This window comes from Neofelis nebulosa, chromosome 1, assembly GCF_028018385.1.
Source record: "Neofelis nebulosa isolate mNeoNeb1 chromosome 1, mNeoNeb1.pri, whole genome shotgun sequence".
NCBI classification, from domain to species: domain Eukaryota; kingdom Metazoa; phylum Chordata; class Mammalia; order Carnivora; family Felidae; genus Neofelis; species Neofelis nebulosa.
In genome coordinates, this window is record NC_080782.1 from 53,630,001 (window position 1) to 53,649,920 (window position 19,920).

The window sequence follows — 19,920 nt, forward strand, 5'->3', positions numbered from 1 at the left end:
TATAGCAAAATGATCTGTGATGATTCTAATACAAATTAAGCTTCATAGATAATTTCCTGTCTGAACCAAACCCAAGCTTCAGTGTCCCCCAGATGTTTGCCTCACTAATTGTTCAGGTCCACGTTAGGTTGCTCACCTCTTTCTTATTTTTGGTCTGACAACTATGCATACTAGGCAGAATGAAAAACTTATTATGAATTTTAAGTTTATATTTCTATAAGTAGAATTTCCCAGGCAGGGAGTGACAGAGACCCATACAAACCAACTAAATAATAATAGCTGTCCTTTCAAAAAGAAAAAAAAAAACAATGATGAAAGCAGCAATCATCTGTTCATCATTACATAAATTCCAGAAGGAACTAGAGGAAAAATATCACTATGTATCATATCTATTTAGAAAAGTTCCCATTAAATTGGGGCACCTGGGTGGCTCAGTCAGTTAGGTGTCTGACTTTGGCTCAAGTCATGATCTCATGGGTTCATGAGTTTGAGTCCCACATCTGGCTCTGTGCTGACAGCTCAGAGCCTGGAGTCTGTTTCAGATTCTATGTCTCCCTGTCTCTCTGCCCCTCCACAACTCATGCTCTGCTTTTCTTTCTCTCAAAAATGAAATAAAACATTAAAAAAATTAAAAAAAGAAAATTTCCCATTATAAATCTTATTTCATATGTTTTACTTTATCTAAGAATGGAATATTTTTAAGTAAAATCCTCCCCAAGCTTTAAGAGATGAGACTTCTTTTCTATTATTTTTTCAACTGGGACTACTCTTCTGAGTCAGATAAAATCTAGAGCTGGTGATTTCTGTGTCTTTAGGTCACTGATTGACACTTGTCTTCTGAACCCAAACACAACTTAATGTTTCTTACTGCTATCAAAAAAGTTAAATCATCAACATGTTCTCCATAGGGAGTTCCCTAACATTACTATTCTTTTTCTTGGTTCAACACATCCTGTCCCCTACCCCTTCTCCATACCAGTCTGGGGATCATGCTTTCTTTTTTCTTTCATCTTAGTTAATAAGCACACAACACACGCCTAGTTGGACCAAAAGAAAATAAAAAGGGAACACGTTAGGGATCCTATTCCAGGTAGTCAATCAGCCTCCATAATTAAGACATATAGATTATTAGTTCATAAATAGTTGAGATGATGTCTAGTTTTATTTATCATCTATGTATCATTTATCTGTCTATCATCTATCTATCTATCTATCTATCTATCTATCTATCTATCTATCTGTTTTTACTTGAGTTTATGCTTTTCTTTTAGATTTTATTTTTATGTGATCTCTACACACAACATGGGGCTTTAACTTCCAACCCTGAGATCAAGAGTTGCATGATCTAGTGACTGAACCAGCCAGGCACCCCTACAGAGTTTATTCTATAATTTACTTCATAATGTTTATCCACTCAACAATTATACATTGGGCATCAGTTTCATGAAATAAGTACTGCCATCATCTCCATAAACAAATAATTGAGGGAAAAAAAACAAAGAAATTTGTCTAGGGTATTATGGCTAGCAAATGGTACTGATAATCTCTACATAATCAGTGCAATACCTCTCTCATGAAGGCTTTCTGTTCTCTTGGCTGAACATAATTAACTTCCTCAGAATCTACATAGTGCTCATTGGTATCTTCCCCTTGGCATTTCTACTTACTACTTTTTTTTTAAGTTTATTTAGTTTGGGGGGGGAGGGGCAGAGAGAGTGGGAAAGAGAGAGAATGCCAACCTGGCTTCACACTGTCAGTACAGAACCCAATGTGGGGCTCAAACTCATGAACCGTGTGATCATGACCTGAACCAAAATCAAGAGTTGGATGCTTAATGGACTGAGCCACCCAGGCGTCCCACTACTTACTACTGTTAATTGTAGATTTCTGCGTGTATTAAAATGAAGTCCCAACAAATTGAGAGAGAGAGAATAATGTAAATAGTTGAAGTTATTTTTCTCAGTCATCTTCCACTCTAAGGGCATACCCTGGAGAGGCATTTGAGTCTCCTCTTCCATTATTTTCTGTTTCTGCATGACTCTCAAAACCTTGCCTTGCTTACTCCTCATCATCATAAAATAATATCTTGCATATGTGCTATTTATCATATATTGGATACTTTTTATATCTTACCTCAGACAATGTAAAGCATGCGTATAGTATATACGAAACCATGTATAGCATATCTTCTATGCAAATTAAGTTATTTTCAAGGGTAATCTTGACCTTATGACTTTTTAACTTTTTGTTGGGATAAGATGTCAATGTATTTATTTCCTCTATTGTGATGCTCTTTAGTTCAAGATCCTTTTCTAACTTAAAACACCATTTCTCTCATACTTACCTCAGTGTCTTGTTCATGGAAGGTGGTTGCTACATACATTCATTTATAAATAATTTTAAATATGTGCTTTTCCATCTTATGGCAGATGGCTATCCACGTGAAGAAATTGTCTACCAATGGAAGCGTAGTTCTGTTGAAGTAGGTGACACAAGATCGTGGAGGCTTTATCAATTTTCATTTGTTGGACTGAGAAATACCACTGAAGTAGTGAAGACAACTTCTGGTAAGATGCTCTTGAAAGGAATTTTGAGTGACCCCTTCCAGAGTTAATATTCTGGTATAAATAATTCACAGACTTTTCAATACCTGTCTACAAATGATATGCGGAAAATTAAATGAAGTGTTTTAATTTACCAGAGAAAATTATAATTGGTATTCTAGCATAATAGATAAATATAAATGGATTCTATCAGTTTGAAGCAAAATGGATTAAAATTGGATTAGTAACTTATTTGCTTAATTTCTTTAAGCAAAAATGACTAGCAATTATTTTAAAAGCAGACAATATTTATTAGGTGTAGGTGTAATGTTTCTTTTAGGAAATAAGTTTTATGGTATATTAAAATAGCAGCATTTAAAGTAATCACACAGGGAAAATTAACTTTCTGCAAATACAGAAATCTGATCATAATGGATATGGACTGATTCCGCATTCACTAATTTAATATTTTGAACTGGCTCTATCATGGATAAGGGACAGGCCTCGTTTCAAACCCCAACTGCATCAGTTACTAGCTATAGATATTGAGAAAATTACTGAATTTCTCAGGGATTAAATCTGCCAGATAACTAATGTGGGCAAAAAACCTGTTTCACAGGCATACTGTGTGTATAAAGGAAAAAACAAAAAACAAAAAAACAAAAAAGAAGAGTGCTTAGAATGATACCTGGAACTTAGTGAGCATTCAATAAATAGTAGCTTTTACTAATACAAGTGCATGTGGGACCTAACATGGTCAGGAGCTCAGATTTCTTAAGAGAAACTCAAAATCTTTATTTTTACAACAAGTATCATGGATTTTAATGGCATTAATTGAATTTATTTGAAAACCCATGTGGTATAATTTAAACCTATTTCAGAGACCATATCTGTCTTCTGGGTGGCCAGTATAAACCCTCTGCAATGTTGAGTACATACTCCAAGCAAATTATTCCAGCTACTCCTTTTAAAATTAAGTGAGTTAGATATGTCCCAGTTTCAAATATAAATGATGGGTTCTCAGCTTAATGTCTATTAAGACATGTATTTTGATATATATTCCTGTGAGCTGAACTGTTTTCTGTTGATTTATTTGCACAAACCTGAGTTTTTTCCTGAAATTCATAGAATATACTTTTGTGTTGACTAATTTGGAATAAGGTCTTGGTCTGCTATACATAGAGAAGCAAGTTAAGGACCTATGCAAAAATAGAAATTTAAGATTATATCTTCATAACCATCATTCTCCAAATCAAAGTACTATCTGGTCTTAACACTATTATCAACAGTGTTTGCAGATTTCTCCAACTCTCTTAATTTGCGAAAAGAATATAAAAGAAGGTCAAAGAAATGCTTGAGTATATTTTTGAAAAGTGGCCTTCTGTTCCCTTATTCACTGCAAATCCTGAACATCAAGTACTAGAACAGTCTTTTATTTGGTCCCTAAAAAAGATTTAGGATTGCCTTAGAACTGGCTTTCCATCTGTGAAAGGAAGAACATGTGTAAAAATAATTTCTAAGTCTGCATGCTTCCAGAATGAGAAATTGTGCATTAAATTGTGTTGTATATTCATATTTCTGTAATTGCTCCAGCACCCTAAAACAGAACCCCAAAACTGATGACTAGCCAGTCTTTTTAGTCATTTGAGCCCAGAGGGGCATTAAAACCAAATGGTGGTAAGGGAAGTGTTGGCTTTATATCATAGGGCCTAAATCATTCCCTCCCCAATATTTCATCTTGAGAATGATCTAGAGTATTTACTGTCTATTATGAGATATTTCCAGAAGAAAATGACCTACTTACTTAAAGCATGGCAAGAAATATTACCAAGGTGTCACAAAGCTATTAATCTTACTAGGGAAATCAAAGCAAGACTGCATTGATATCAGATTTGTTACTGAGTAGCATGATTTAATTGACTGCATCATTTGTGAATTTTAATACAGTAGTTAGCCTCCCTGTTGGTCTTGTTGTTCACTCCCTGCTCTTGTTGGTTTGTATTTTGTGTGCAGCGCCATCTTAGTTGTATTTGTGAAGAGAAGGGACTGAATGGAAACTTAACACCAATGCTGAGAGGCAGCCTGATTCTCATGACAGTTGATTTTGTAATGACTTGAAGTTTCTGCATGACCTTTTGTTTGATTTCTGATGCCATTCTTACCTTCAAAGCAGAGCTTTACAACTAGTTAATATCTACAAGGAAGTTATAAAAACAGCTTTCTTGGGAAATTATCAGATCAAATTTATACTCCTTTTAAATTTATACTCCTTTTAAATACATTATTACAATGTGATTTTCTCCTAGACTTACCATAAATGTATATGAGTTTAAGAAGCCTTGGTCAAAACTGGGTGAGAATATCACCTAATATCTGACCTGGCTTACTGCAAGGCTTTCTAACCTTCATTCATTCAAGCCCACCTCTCATGACTTTATTATATTCAAGTGGTGACTATACTGCTGATTCCTTAGTATTTTTTTCTTTAAATTGATTCATTATTGTTCTTAGTAAAATGAATTTTTAAAAAGAAAGTTCATATTAGGGCCATAATGAAAAAGCAGAAACATTTGACCCAATAGAAGTCGATGCAAAAATACAATGAAAAGCAAACAAATGTTCTTAAATTTTAAGTGCATATATTAGTGTTCTGCAGACTGAGTATATTGAAAATGAGGGAAGGAAAGATATTTGAGAAATGGGAAATTTCAGCTGGCACCAAAGTAAAACATTTCATTGATGTAAACAGAAGAGTAGAAGGACCATTTCTCAGGAAAGAATCTTCTCACCATGTAATTCAATGTCATCAGTGACAACCTTTGCTCACACCACCTGAACCTTCTTAATTTCCCACCAGTCACATCTGTATCATACTTGAGAATAATATTGCCTTGGTGGTAGATGGATATGACTTGAAGAACATCTTTAGTTCACAGTCAATATATCAAAACAGATTCTGCATCCATGATTTTTCCTCCAAACCATCATGTCTTTATAATTGCTCTGCATCTGGGAATAGCACCATCATTGTCTCAGTGAGCCAGGCGTGAACAGTTAGAGTCATGTCTCTACCTCCCACCTCTAATGAATCACAAAGGCACTTATGCCTCTAAAGCATCTTGTGTAACTGTCCTCTTTTCTGTTGCCAATGCCCCTGTCCTAGTTCAGGATTTGTCTGTTCCCATCTGGACTGTGTTGGTAGCCTATTAAGTTATGTCCCTGCTGTCAGTCTCTCTCTTCCACAGTCTATCTTTTACACATTAATCATAAAAGCTAGCGCTTACTGAGCACTAACTCCATGTACTGTAGCAAACTTTTAATCCAAACAACCTAGTTGAATTCTCATAGCCATGGTCCTATTTCCTACACATCACACCCAAGGTATCACTGTGGATGAGGAAACAGACTTCTAGAGGCTCATTTACTGCAGGGATCAGTTACAAAACCTGGGCTATGAGTTCAAGTGATTTGCTCCTAGACTTGTGCTCTTAATTATTATGCTATTTTATTCCCACTGTGGTCTAATGGATCTTCTGAAAACACAACTTTCACCATGTTTCAAGAATTTAGTAGGTCAATTAAGCACAAGCTTTTGTTCTCAGAAACTTTCCAACATTGTTTTCCATAATTTCCCACCTTGTGACAGAACTAATCCAACTATATTTTTCTGAATATAAATAGCCAATCCTATACACACACTGAATCTTAATTTTTCTTCTCTGAATGGCTTCGCAAATCCTTTCTACCTTCTTTATGACTTTAAGGCTTAAAAGCATAGCATCTCCTCAACGAGGTCTTTACTACCTTTCATCAAAACAACTTGGAGCAATTTTTAAATGTGTACTCTTGGAGTCAGGCAGCTCAAGTTTGAATGTTAATTTGTATAAATTATTTAATATATTTAAGCTCAGTATCACCAATATTTCAGGGTTGTTCTGAGGATTAAGTAATACACTCAATTAAAAATGCTTAAAACTTTCTCTGACACACAGAAAAGACTCTGTAATAGAAGACATTCTTATTAATAATTATCATCATTGTCATCATTCCATTAACTCTCCCTCAGAGCATTTTCACCCACTTTATGAAGACATAATTTCTGCTTTGTGTTGCTTAAGGCACTTTTTTCCCTACTAATTTTATTTATTTATTTATTTATTTATTTATTTATTTATTTATTTAGATTTAAATTCTAGTTAGTTAACATACAGTGGCAATACTGGTTTCAGGAGTTAGAATTCAGTGATTCATCACTTACATACAACACCCAGTGCTCACCACAGTGCCCTTCTTGATACCCCTCAGTCATCTGGCCCCTCCCCCACCCCCTCTGTCTCATGGTTTGTTTCCCTCTCTTCTTTTCCCCCTCCCCTTCCCATGTGTTCATCTGTTTTGTTTCTTAAATTCCACATCTGGGTGAAATCATATGGTATTTGTCTTTCTCTGAGTGGCTTTTCTCGCTTAGCATAATACACTCTAGCTCCATCTCCATCAGTGCAAATGGCAAGATTTCATTATTTTGGATGGCTGAGTAATATCCCATTGTGTGTGTGTGTGTGTGTGTGTGTGTGTGTATGTATATATATATATATATATATATATATATATATACATACACACACAACATCTTCTTTATTCATCCATCAGTCAATGGACATTTGGGCTCTTTCCATAGTTTGGCTATTGTTCATAATGCTGCTATAAACATTGGGGTTCATGTACCCCCTTTGATTCTGTTTTTTTTAATCCTTTGAGTAAATACCTAATAGTGCAATTGCTGGATCATAGGGCTTAGGCACTTTTTATTTACCCCTTTCTGCCCCTTCATTCCAATAAATCACAAATTTCACAAAATTCACTTCTTTTAATCATCTTTGTACCCATGATGTTATTAGTATAGTGGCTTGCCTAGAGTTGTTGATGAGTAGCAATTGTAGAATTGATTGTTTATGACAATTATATTGATAAACCTGCAAAATTTCTCTCAATTTAATAAGCAGTGCAGAATTCTATTATGTATATTCTCATTACTCATTGTTTACTCTAAAGTAGAAGACTTTGTTCTTTCTGGTCATGTTGCCATTGCCAGTTCACCAAATTATCTACATGATTTTTAGTATCAGGCAGAACTTTTTTCCTTCATGTTCTTATCCTGATGTGTGGGCTACAAAAGTGGGCAAATAAGTTTCTTAGGAGAATCTGTGATCCAAGTGCCATCAGTCTGAATCACAAAGAATGTATCACATTCTTCCCATGTTAGAATACCATGAAAGCTTCCATATTTTCTTTAGGATGCAAACTTCAGTGTTTCATGAAAAGCCTCATAAATTTTTTGGTGAACCCATGAACATTAGATATTATTTACTTTTTTGTCTTTAATTCACCATTTTGGTTAGGATTCCATGTGCTTATTGTATTTTCCTAATTTCTATTATAAGAAATACATAAATATTAAAATAAAAAGTCCCTGTATCACTAAATTTACCTTACTTTCCAACAGTACCGGTCAGACTACAATTTTAGAAATACCAGCTCTGTGGATAGAGTCCATGTTCATTGCTTCATTTCTAAAATATTTAAAATTTACCCTATACTTTCAAAGCTTGACCACTATTCTTCCCCCATACCCTTAACCCCCTGAGGTGTTCTGTATAGGTAGTACATACTTCATGTCTTTGTGTCCTATATTCCTTATTTAATACCAAGCTCAAATCCAACCTTCTCTACCTGTATCAGCCTATATGTATTGGTCAAATAATTATCCAAGTAGAAAAAAAAAAAAAAAAAAGAAGAGCTCCCACCTTCCACGATGTGTTTTAATTTAGATGTCTTTGGCAAACCAGGGAGACACTTTTGAAAACTTTACTCATAATGGAGGTGAACTATTTTAAGGGAAAGAAAAGGGGGAAAAAGATACAAGTTAACAGTATTTTTTTTTTTTCTGAAGAGGTTGAAATAAACAAAAAAATTCAGAAACCTAGTTGGTAGGAGAGAAACAACTGTGCATTCATCTCACAGTCTCCTGTGACTTTGGGTCACAGTAAGCTGTGAGTTCATTTTAGTCAAAAATATACTTTCAAACTAGTTGAAGAAATGTAATGTCTTAAAATAAATCCATGGAAAACTTCATAGTAATTGAGTTTTATTTTATTTTTAAGCTTTGATTTAGAAAAAAAAATTAAGTTTGGTTTCAATAGAAGAAAACATAAGAATAACGTAAAGAGAGCTGGGCCAGGAATAGCCATCTCTGGGATGAAAGTTCCTTGCTTATAATAAGATGAATGCATTTTACTAGATGCTTCTTTGAAATCCTTGTTCTTAGACCTATCCAAAACCTCTGACGTCACCACAGTTACACTATAGATCTCCTAATGTAGGAATGCCTTTTTGTTTATAAATTAAGTTTTCCTAGAATGTTCTCCATCAAGTTTTCAATAGGTTTTCAAAGCAAGTCAAATGCAGAAACAAACTCCTTTAGATTTTTAATTTAAGGGGAATAACAGTCCCATGCATGTATTTGTTTTTAGTGACATATGATGGTATATATGTTAACCCAAAATTTTATGTTTTTCTTTCTTTCAGTTGTAACCCTGCAGTATTTATATATTACATTTTAAAAAGTTCCACATCCGAATTTTAAATTCCAAGGTTGCTCTGACCTTGCCTAGTGGGGAGACAGGGCTTGAGAGATAGAGAGAGGTTGCATAGGAAGTCATATGAAATCTAAGGAAAATTGTTTGGCTTCAAGGTGATACACTTTATTTATGCTTACATTCCACTGGCAAGAATATTGTATGTTCCCGTGATGATAAAATGAGTCTGGGAAATGTAGCTCAGTTGTGTGCTAGGAAGGAACAATGGGTTTTATGGTTTCTAGCATCTGTGCAACATGGTGTGCTATCATATTATTTCTCACAACAAGCCTCTAAGAAATACATTTTTTTGCTATTTGACACATGAAACAACTTAAGTTTAGAGGGGCTAAATAATTTATTCAAGGATATTCAATAAAGCAGAGTTATTTATCCAGATACCAAATTTTTATCCCATTGCCTCTCATAAATATATTAGGCAAAGAGACGAATTAATTAAAAGAAAAAGTTAATTCTTAAGCTTGAAAATAGGTAATATTACACAAGCAATGCAATGAAGTCATACAATAGCCCTATATATATGCATCAAAAAAATGTTAACTTATAAGAATAGGAATTATATTTGTATATAGCAATAACAAGTGAGAAACAATTTAGCAATGATAGCCTTTCATTTTTCAGAAGCATGTTTACTGCCTATGAGCTAATACTATTCACTTGCTTAGTGGACCAATTGGTCACTATGTAAATATGGTTTTAATTAAGAAACTGTCAGATCCAGTGTATTTGCTATTTGTTCTTATAAGAAAGGAAACCTAATAAAGGGTTTGTATGACTACTATTTACAGTAATTTTGGGGATTAATACTTTATTGTGACAGTCTGTGAGAACTAACCAGGTCAAGACATTAATTTTTATCCAAGTCTTTGGTGTTTCCTAATTCAATCGAAAATCCTACTTTGCCATATTTAAAAGACACATTCATCCATGTGACTGATATGACTACTAGAGCCCTCCTGTCGAGCTGCTGCCCCAAATAAATGTAAAATATTAAATAAGTATTAAAATATAAAAATGGGAGATATACTGAGTCTACAGACATCATGCTCTCCACACAAACTCATTAATGATTCCTTTCACTCTGTTGGATGCAATTGACTAATTTCCTCTTCTTATTTTTGCACTTTCAGAAAATAATGCTATTCAAGCATTATAGATATGCAAATTTAAGCATATCAGAGACTGAAAAGGGAAGCAAACAGCAATGAGGACATTTTTTTTAATATTTCACTTTTTTTTTCCCAAAAAGAGTTTATTAAGAAGGTCACGACACATTGCAGTGCTAAACAGCTCAGAAAAGAATTTGCTGGACATATAAGCAGTGGCTGACCAGAATTTGTTTACCATGTTCACCTACCTCTCATGTAATCTATCTAATTCAGAAAAGCAAGAACAGTCTATTCCCGAAGGGCAGAAATAGGTCAGAAAGTGAAAGGAAAAGATAACTGACAAGTATCTTAAACATGACTAAATTATTTTTTTTATATATCGTTATCTCCACTGTTTAAGAAATTGACAGTGCTTCTCATTAACAGGTGAGTCACATCATAAATGTTTGATTTTTCATATTTGTCTTCCAATTTATCTTCCCCAAAATTAGCTTTTCCTTGCTATGAATTATCTATCAGAATAATGACAAAAAGAATACTAAAAATAGCATTTTCTTAAAATTACAGTTGTTCTTCCATCCCCAACACCAATTGAATTGATTTGCCCTTAAATGCTTCTCTATCAGCTCTATAAGAACATTGAAGTACAATAAATAAGTGGCTTTGTTTAGAAGATAAAGCTTCAGTCAAGAACGCTGAGTTTACTGGAATAGTTTCCAAACATGATTTCTAGTATGTTCAGGCTCACATGACTTAAAGCACTAAGCACCTGGAATTTCATTGGTAAGTGGTGAAGAGCTACATAACATATAAGACAATGTGTAATTCATGAGCTGTGTAATAGCTCCTTGTTAACCAGACAGTGCAATCATGGACATCAATTATAACCACCTAATGATTATACTTTCTTAGCTAGTGATTTCTTGCTCACAGTATCAGTACTGAGAGTGGAAAGAGATGGATAGAGAAAGGTAAAATTTTAGGGCTAAATCTTGAAGATCAAGCCCAATTGTAATTTTACTTACAGGGAAATTACTCCAAAGAGGTAGAGTCATTGGTTGTAACTTGGTAGCCACTTGTCCAACTCCAGCTTAGAGCATGAATCATTAGACATGGATGAGTTTCATTTAATTTTAGTCAGTATTGAACAATTGAAAATTTTCATGTGAAAATCTTAAACATATTTACATCTTAAACATCTGGGTCTTCATTTTCATCTGAACATGATTGAGCAGAGTTGGATTGTGACATTTCTGAAAAGGTGAGGTGCATCATTACCAGTTTACCAAAGTCCCTGTTGTATTTTTGGGGCTTTGGGTCTTTTTTCTGTTACTGTTTCCTTATTTTGAAAACTAAGTGCATCTGTATCTCTGTGGAAAACTGGGGAAAATGAAAGATAATCCCCAAATGAGCACTTATGTATGCCTGGAAATGAAGTTTTTGTTTGTTTGTTTGTTTGTTTGTTTGTTGCTGTTGTTGTTTTTACTTTTAATAGGCAAAAAGAAATGAACATGGAAACTATTATTCAGCCAATGTTTACTTGAGAATAGACAGTGATTTGTAGGGAAGTGCCAGAACCTATCCAATCTACATTTCACTTGCTTTTTTATATTCTACAGCTGGATTTGTCATAAATATATAGTATATGCAGTGCAAATAAATTTTAAGTTTATTTAGTTTATCTCTATAATCCACTTTCCTGGCAGATGGATTTTAAATAAAATCCTGGGTGGCTCAGTTGGTTAAGTGTCCGACTCTTGAATTCAGCTCAGGTCATGATCTTGTGGCTCGTAGGATAAAGCTCCACATTGGACTCTTCTCTGACAGTGTAGAGCCTGTTTGTGCACTCTGAACACACACACTCTCTCTCTCTTTCTCTCTCAAAAATAAATAAATAAACTTAAATATATTTGTATATAAATAAACATAAAGTGGTGCAGTTACATAGATGGACATCTGTGCATCTAGTCTTGTCTGTATTTGTCTTTTTCAGCTCACATCTAAGCAGATAAAAGCTTGGTTGCAATTTTCCTGAACATTACTGAGTAGCAGCCTTGCATAGCCAATTGACACTTTTTCCTGTTGTACTTTCTTGAAGATTGATACAATTATTGTTCTGCAATAAAGCTCTGTTCTTTATTATCCCAGATGAAATGAGACAGCTGGATATAGAGCAAAAAAAAAAAAAAACCAAAAAAACAAAAAAAACAAACCTGATTCCTATGTAAGAGCTGTCTTTGTGGTTGTACTATCATATTGTTGAATGACCTTGAACAGTCATATTTTGTTTTGGCCCTCAATTTCTCTGTCTCAAAAAAACAAACAAACAAACAAAAACCCAGACTATATTGAATTTGAAGCTTCTTTCACCTCTAAGATGCTGTGTTATATTTCCTGATATTTGGCAGTTTTGTTATAAAGCAATCTTCTGGTGGGCATTTATGTCCCCACAAGTTCCTAGTATAAACTTCCTAATGTTTTCTTATTCCATGAAACTTAGAAATTAACAGATCTATTTTATCTATCATGTATAGAGAACTTCAGTGGTAACCATAGGGGCAAGAGGCCCAGAGTGTTGCCATTGAGATGGTTGGTAAGTTAGTTTAGGTCTGAAAAAATGAATTTGGCATGGGAAAAATAGGCCCACAGTGGGTGTGGGGAGAGAGGGTGGATGTGAACTACCTTTATTCTGAATGAGAAATTAGGAGAGGGCAAAGGTAAGACAGTGGCTTTGGCATGGCTTTCAGAGAGGAGAAAGAAGAGACACTTGGTATCCTACAACAAAAAGAACACTTGCCCTCAAGTGTGCATAGTATGACCATAATGTTTTATTTTTAAGAGCTTAATTGTATAAATTTGGCTAATGGATATTGTGCTGAGAATTGGTGATCCCTTAAAATAGTATTTATCTACTACTTCTAAAATAATATGATGTATTGGCATTTGTAAGCTCTCTCTATATAAATCACCTCATTAACTTTTCACAGTATTTCTATAATGTGATGTTCATTTTCCAGGTGAGATGATTATGTATAACCAATCTTGTAGAAAAGTATCCAAAGAGGACAAAGACCTTGTCCAAATCATAGAGTAGGTCACTAAACAGACAGCTTCCTGTCCAGCTTTCATCTGTGCATCTGTGTATGGCAGAATTGGACTATATTGGTCAGTTTAAGCTAGATTATGCTATGGTAGCAATAGCCCTCAAATATCAGTGATTTAAAGCTGAAAAAAAATATATTCCATTCTTTGGCATACTATTCTATTGGCTGAGGGGGCAATAGAAGAATAAAATGATTCTTAAACTTCCTGCTTTGATAAACATAAGTGATTTGGCTCATATTCCTTTGCCAAAGCGAGTCACATAGTCAAGCCTGTTGCCCATGGGGTAGAATGCATGCTTCTCTTACACAAAGGGTCACTGGGCAAGGCCTTTGTAGGGAAAGACTTGGTAGAAAGAGATAACAAATATTTGGACTGCCAAGTCATAACCAAAATTTACCATTATTATCATCCTTTCTGCTGTACATGGCCCATCCCCTGGCCAGGTGAGCAGGTGTAGCTTGAGATGATATGGCAGGGAAAAAACCCACTAGCAAGGGGGAGGAATGATGAACTCTCAAAGAAAATAGAAACCAGTTTTTAAAATGTCTCTGATTCTGAGAATTATTCTCTTTAAAAGAGACTGTTTTGGTCAAGCTTGCTTATTTTGTCAATGACCCAGCCATGACTTCCTATTTATGTAAAATTGGCTTCAGAAAGAGCAGATGAAAAGATACAATATTAACATGGAAATGATTGTAGGGTGATATGAACTGTCACATTTTATAAACATGGGCAGGATTTTCCCTGCTATACTTCTGGGACAGCTTTATTAATTACATTGAAAAACAAGTCCGTAAATATTGGTCCCATACTAAATCAAATTTTACAGATATTAGGCAGTGTAACTTCTAAGAAACAATAAACTAGCATCATCCTCTTGTCACTAGGAGGAAGTAATTGAACATGATTTAATAAAGAATGGTCACAAAATAATGAAAAGGTCAGGCTGTCTTGATTGCTGTTATTTTGTCATGATAAAAAATCTGTAGTAGTCTTGTATAAGAAAAAAGTATAAATACAATAGTTTCAAGTAAAATTGGAATCATTTTATTTAATCTTAACAATAAAGCTATAATTTTAACACTTTCCTTTACAAACATTCTTAAAATTAATTCTGTCCCTCTGTTCTATAGGTGAAGCACATGAAGTATAGGATAACAATAATTAAAACATTTTTGCGTGGCTAGTTATCGGTACAATTACAACTAATCAACAAGAATCTGTGTCCCCAAGTCACTGTTCCCTGGCCATTTACCTAAAATGAAGCTAATATAAAATGGAATTTTCATTTCACTGGCTGATGCCAAATAAGTGAGTAATAGGAGATATTTTGGTCCTAAAGATCTACTCCTATTAATCTATGCACAGATGAGTAGTGTTGATAATGAGGGGGTGGTAGTGGTGATGAGGATGATGATGAGAATGTTCAAGCCAGGTTTTATTGGGCATTTCCTGTATGCCAGGCTCAGTGCTAAGGATTTTACAAGGTTTATTAAATATATACCTGCAACAGCTTTAGAAGGCTGACCTTATTTTCATTTCTATGATCACGTAGCTAGGAAGTGGCAGAGACAGGGTTTGAACTTGTGCTCTGAGACTGAGCCATAGCATTTTTGGGGGGGGTCTCATTTGTAGAAAATAGCAATTTCCTTTTTATTAAGGAAAAAAGCTATTCACATCAACAGGTGTGTGTGTGTGTGTGTGTGTGTGTGTGTGTGTGTAGTATACGATAAAGGGCACATGCTTTCAAGGTACCTCATGCCCCGGCATACCATAACAACCTAATATGTTCCACTATTCAAGTTGATGGCAACGTTTAGAATGTTGATAATTGGATATATCAAATTAGAGTCAGTTTTTCTTTACAAAGATAAGAATGAGGAAGTAACAGGAGCATCTTGAACAAGGCTAGTTAAAATGCTTTCTATTACTAGAAGTTTTTTCTATGACTCAAAACTCTATACAAAATGACATGTATACTATATTAGTAAAACATGACTTTAAGTAAAAGTTGAAAGGAAAGAATACTTGGCTAAGGGTGATATGAGCTCGCCTTAAGTCCTAGCTGACTTTATTAATAGGTTTATATATCCGATCAAGTCATTTAACCTGTCAGACCTCACTTTGTTTATCTGTAAAATGGAAGAATTATAATTGCCCTACAAGAGTTGGTATGAGTATCTGAAAATGCCTAGAAAATTGTGAATAGCTTCGGAAATAGAGGACAACATGATCATAATATAATTGTATTTCCCCCTCTTTCTCATTCCTTTCCCTAACCTTTGAAATTCACATATTTCTGCATGATGATTTCAGGCATATTTAATGACTGAGAAAAGAAAAGTGATTTATAATTTATTGAAAGGTCGTAGAAGATAGTTATTGATGCAATGATTCACTTCTGCTTGCTTTTGTAACCTTAAATTTAGACTAAAAAAAGAAAGAAGGCTGAATTTTGTCCAAAAAGGGCAGATGTGTGTGTGGGAGTGCTCTTTTAATAGCTGTCCCATAAAGTGACTTTGGAAAGATTTAGGAAATGGATGTTAAGTGGACTTGTTGATTTGATTGGCCATGACCAGATTGGGGTCTCTAACACACACACACACACACACACACACACACTCACACACAAACACACGCACGCTAAATGTGTCAGAGAAATTCATTATTTTCCATTCCACAGTACCAGTAATATTCAATGCTGCAGTTATGTAATAAAGACAAAAACATGTAAGTCAAAGAGACTCCAGAATTGCCTACTCAAAGTGTCCTTATTTCTCATATTAAAAAGAAAGTCCATGGAAGTGACATGGCCAGCCTAAGGTCTCCCAACTAGTTTCATAGGAAATGAAGCATCTAATAATTGGCTTCCAGATTTCATTCCAACAGACTCTCTCAAGTCTCTCTGTTAAGTTCTATAACTCAAATGTTTATGGGCAGGTCCTTTCCCATGTATCAGATATTGTGGTAAAATAAAATGAAGAAAAATAAAAACCAAAAGGGAAAGAATGACTGAGTTAAGAAGATGACCTATTTCTATTTCTATGTTGGCAGAAGATGTTGCATTCAGTGCTGTCTGAGAAATAAGTCATATGTGGCTTAGCAGTGCTGATAGCATAAGTCTACATTATTAGTTAGAATCTTATGGAGTGGTGACAGAAAAACTAGAATAAGAGTTTTAAAACCCAGGTTCCACTCACAGTCTGCGTCTAACTTGCTGCATTACCTTGATCAAATCCTTTTATCCCTTTGTGTTTTAGTTTCTGTCAGCAAGATGTGCATGGCATTAGCGGGAGTCCTTTCTCATAGAGGTGTGGGGAGAATCAAATGAGATAATGGATGTGAAAATGCTTTATAACATGTTGGGAGTGCAGCACATATCCAAAGCATCATTGTCATCACTTTAACAATTACCTATAAGGCTTCCTCTAGATCTGAAGTTCCAGAGTCATGTCATAAAGCTAAGGCCTAAAGATGTACATATCTTTGTGCCAGTAAGGAAGCTGAGAAATGAAAAACAAAACAAAACAAAACAAACCTGAATCATTGAATCATTGATCTCAGCCCCAGATGGGGTAAGGCTGGGAGTGTGACTCAATCCTTGCCTTTCAGTCCTGGGTCCCTGGGATCAGATTTTGTCATCAGGACTTGATGAGGATGACAAGCTGGTCAAAATTAAGGGTATTATTAAAGCAACAGGTTGTTTTGTTTTGTTTTTGTTTTTGTTTTTCCTACTCTCTGGGGGAACCTGATATTAAAAGATCAAGGCTAAATGTACAAATGAAAGGAAAATGAAAGTTATACTCAGTGGAAGGCACAGGAAAATGGAATTTGGATTAATGCATTTTCACCTAAAGTCAATAAAAGCCTGCTCGTTTGACAATCTTTAAGTCATTGTGGGTTTGTGAGAGAGCCAAGCAGGCTAAACTCAATGCTTTCACTTTTCTTGAGATCAAAAGTTAAACTTTTATTTATTTATTTGTTTGTTTATTTAAAAAAAATTTTTTTGAGAAAGAGTGGGGAGGGGCATGGGAGAGAGAGAGAGAGAGAGAGAGAGAGAGAGAGAGAGAGAGAATGAGAATGAGAATGAGAAGCTTAAGCAGTCTCCATGCCCAGTGTAGATCCAGATGCAGGGCTTGATGTCACCATCCTAGGATCATGACCTGAGCCAAAATCAAGAGTTAGATACAACTGACTGAGCCACCCAGGAGCCCCAAAAGTTAGACTCTTATATGGAGAATATAGGATGGGAAACATTTTGCAATTAAAATTCATGTAGGGATTTAGAAACATATTTTAAGAAAATTATCTTTTCCTTTCAAAATATTCAATGTGTTCTCATGATTACAAGTGTGGGTGCAAGAATAAGGACAAGAGTCAGCATTAGTGCCAGTCTCCATTCTGTCTGGGACTAAGAAAAAGAGATGCTTATTTCTTCTTAAGAACGAGTATCCTCACTGAACATTTCTTTAGGAATAAATGCTGCTTAATTTAAGACATCACAGTTATTCAGTGGGACAATTAATAACATGATTTATTTATTGAAAACATACTATGTACAACAAACTGCCCCTGGTAATTTCTATAAAACTTCTTTCTTAATCCCCATAAAAACCTCCAAGTAGATATGATCAACTACCCTCCTTTCAGAGATAAGAGAACTGTAACTCAAGGAAATTAGGTAACTTGTCCAAGCCCTCCCAAGCAGTAAGAGAAATAGAGGATTTGAAATCAGATTGAACAGGTCACATATCCCAGGTTCTTAAACATTCTACTTAGTAGAATTCCTTAGGAGGATGTTTTTGGTGAGGGACAGGGGATGAAGAGGAAGAGGGAAAATAATTCTGTAGTTAAAATTTACTTGAGAAATCACTGGAAATTGAGACCAGCATGGCCAGAACACTTGCTAGAGATGTTAGTAGATTTTGCCAAAGGCAGGTTCAACATTGTGCTTCATTTCTCTGTAGTATTCCCTCACCCTGTGTTAAATAATTAAAAGAAAAAATGGTCAAGGTCACCTGCCATGTCCCTGAATGGGTCAGCTTTTTTATTTCTTAAATGCTATGTACTGGTGAATTTCACCAACTCTAAGAATAGTCAGAAAGTCAGTGTAGATGAGGGATTCATGAAAATTAGTGGGTAAACCCGCTCAAAACATACTGCATAGAAAGATGGTTTCTCCACTGTTTTGTTTTAACTGGCCCAGGATTTTCAATCCTTTACGGAAACTGTACCTTTTTAGGAAATGTTTAAAAAATCTAAAAAAGATATTTTTTTGCTATTGGAATGATTGATCCCTACTACCAGTGTTATTTAATTCTCTCAATTACCCCATGCAGTGGGTAAATTAGTACAGCCACTTAAAAATTTTTTTAATCTTTATTTATTTTTGAGAGAGAGAGAGATGGAGCGTGAGCAGAGGAGAGGCAGAGAGAGAGGGAGACACAGAAACCGAAGCAGGCTCCAGGTTCTGAGCTGTCAGCACAGCTGATGGAGGGCTCAAACTCACAAAAGTGAGTTCATGACCTGAGCCGAAGTTGGATGCTTAACCAACTGAGCCACCCAGGCGCCCCAGTACAGCTCCTTTACAGATGGAAAAATCGACGCTCAGAAAGGATAAGTACCTTACCCAAGGTCATACAGCTAGTGAGCAGAAGAGCTGGGATTCAGACTCAGTTGAGACCACAAAGCCTCCCTCTGTGTATCTATGCAATGCTGCTGAACTCTACCAAGAGTGGCTGAAAGCTCTGACCTCTTTGAGGTCACCTAAGTTCCGTTTATTGCTTATTTATGCAGGACCTCCTATGTTCTAAGCACCATTAATAGGGTTCAAGACAATAAATTAACCATAGTCCTTGCCCTTGAGCAGCCCACAGTCCAATGGATTGACAATGACCTGCATCTAACTGAATTTTAAATAACTTTTACATGAATCTCTATGTGACAAGACTGATGAAGTATCACACACAAAAACCCATACTTTTCACTAAACTAGAGCATGTTAATGCATATGTGCTTCAATAGCATGCCATCCTCACTCTTTTTTCCCCCTGAATGAAGAAACTATTGTTCTAAAAACATCTCAAGTTCTTAAAATACATTAGTATACATTTGCAACATAATTTGAAAGTACAAGTATGCTCATTATCTTGTTTAAGAGACATTGTAGTTCTTAATTGTGACTGCTCTAGGGGCTTCATTTAGTGAGTTGCCTACTTCCATCCACCCCTCATTCTGGCAGTTGGGATGCTTGCCCCTGTACCTATGATGCTCAATGCCTCCCAGACAGAAGCTGGTGGGAGAGGTGTCTGCAGAAGCCAACTGCCAGTCCAGCACTCTGAGAACCAATTTGGGGAGCATTTGCTAACATACCAGCCAGTATGGCATTTCTATACCTATGCTGGCTTAATGATGAGTAAAATTCTGAACGTTTTCTAGTTGATTTCCCTGTCTTTCATTCAATTTTTGGCCCATGTAAGTACCAGGCATGAGCCTTGTGTCCAGAAAAAT

General features: G+C 35.3%; 1 protein-coding gene across 2 annotated transcripts in view; it reads left to right on the plus strand.

Annotated features, from left to right (window-relative positions):
- The window catches only part of GABRG2 (gamma-aminobutyric acid type A receptor subunit gamma2), a 116,575-nt gene that overhangs the window by 42,627 nt on the left and 54,028 nt on the right, over positions 1 to 19,920 (plus strand). For both annotated transcript variants that reach the window (XM_058722536.1, XM_058722544.1), the window contains exon 6: positions 2,430 to 2,567. In XM_058722536.1, coding sequence (XP_058578519.1) covers positions 2,430 to 2,567 — 138 coding nt within the window. The remainder of the gene's footprint in view (positions 1 to 2,429; positions 2,568 to 19,920) is intronic.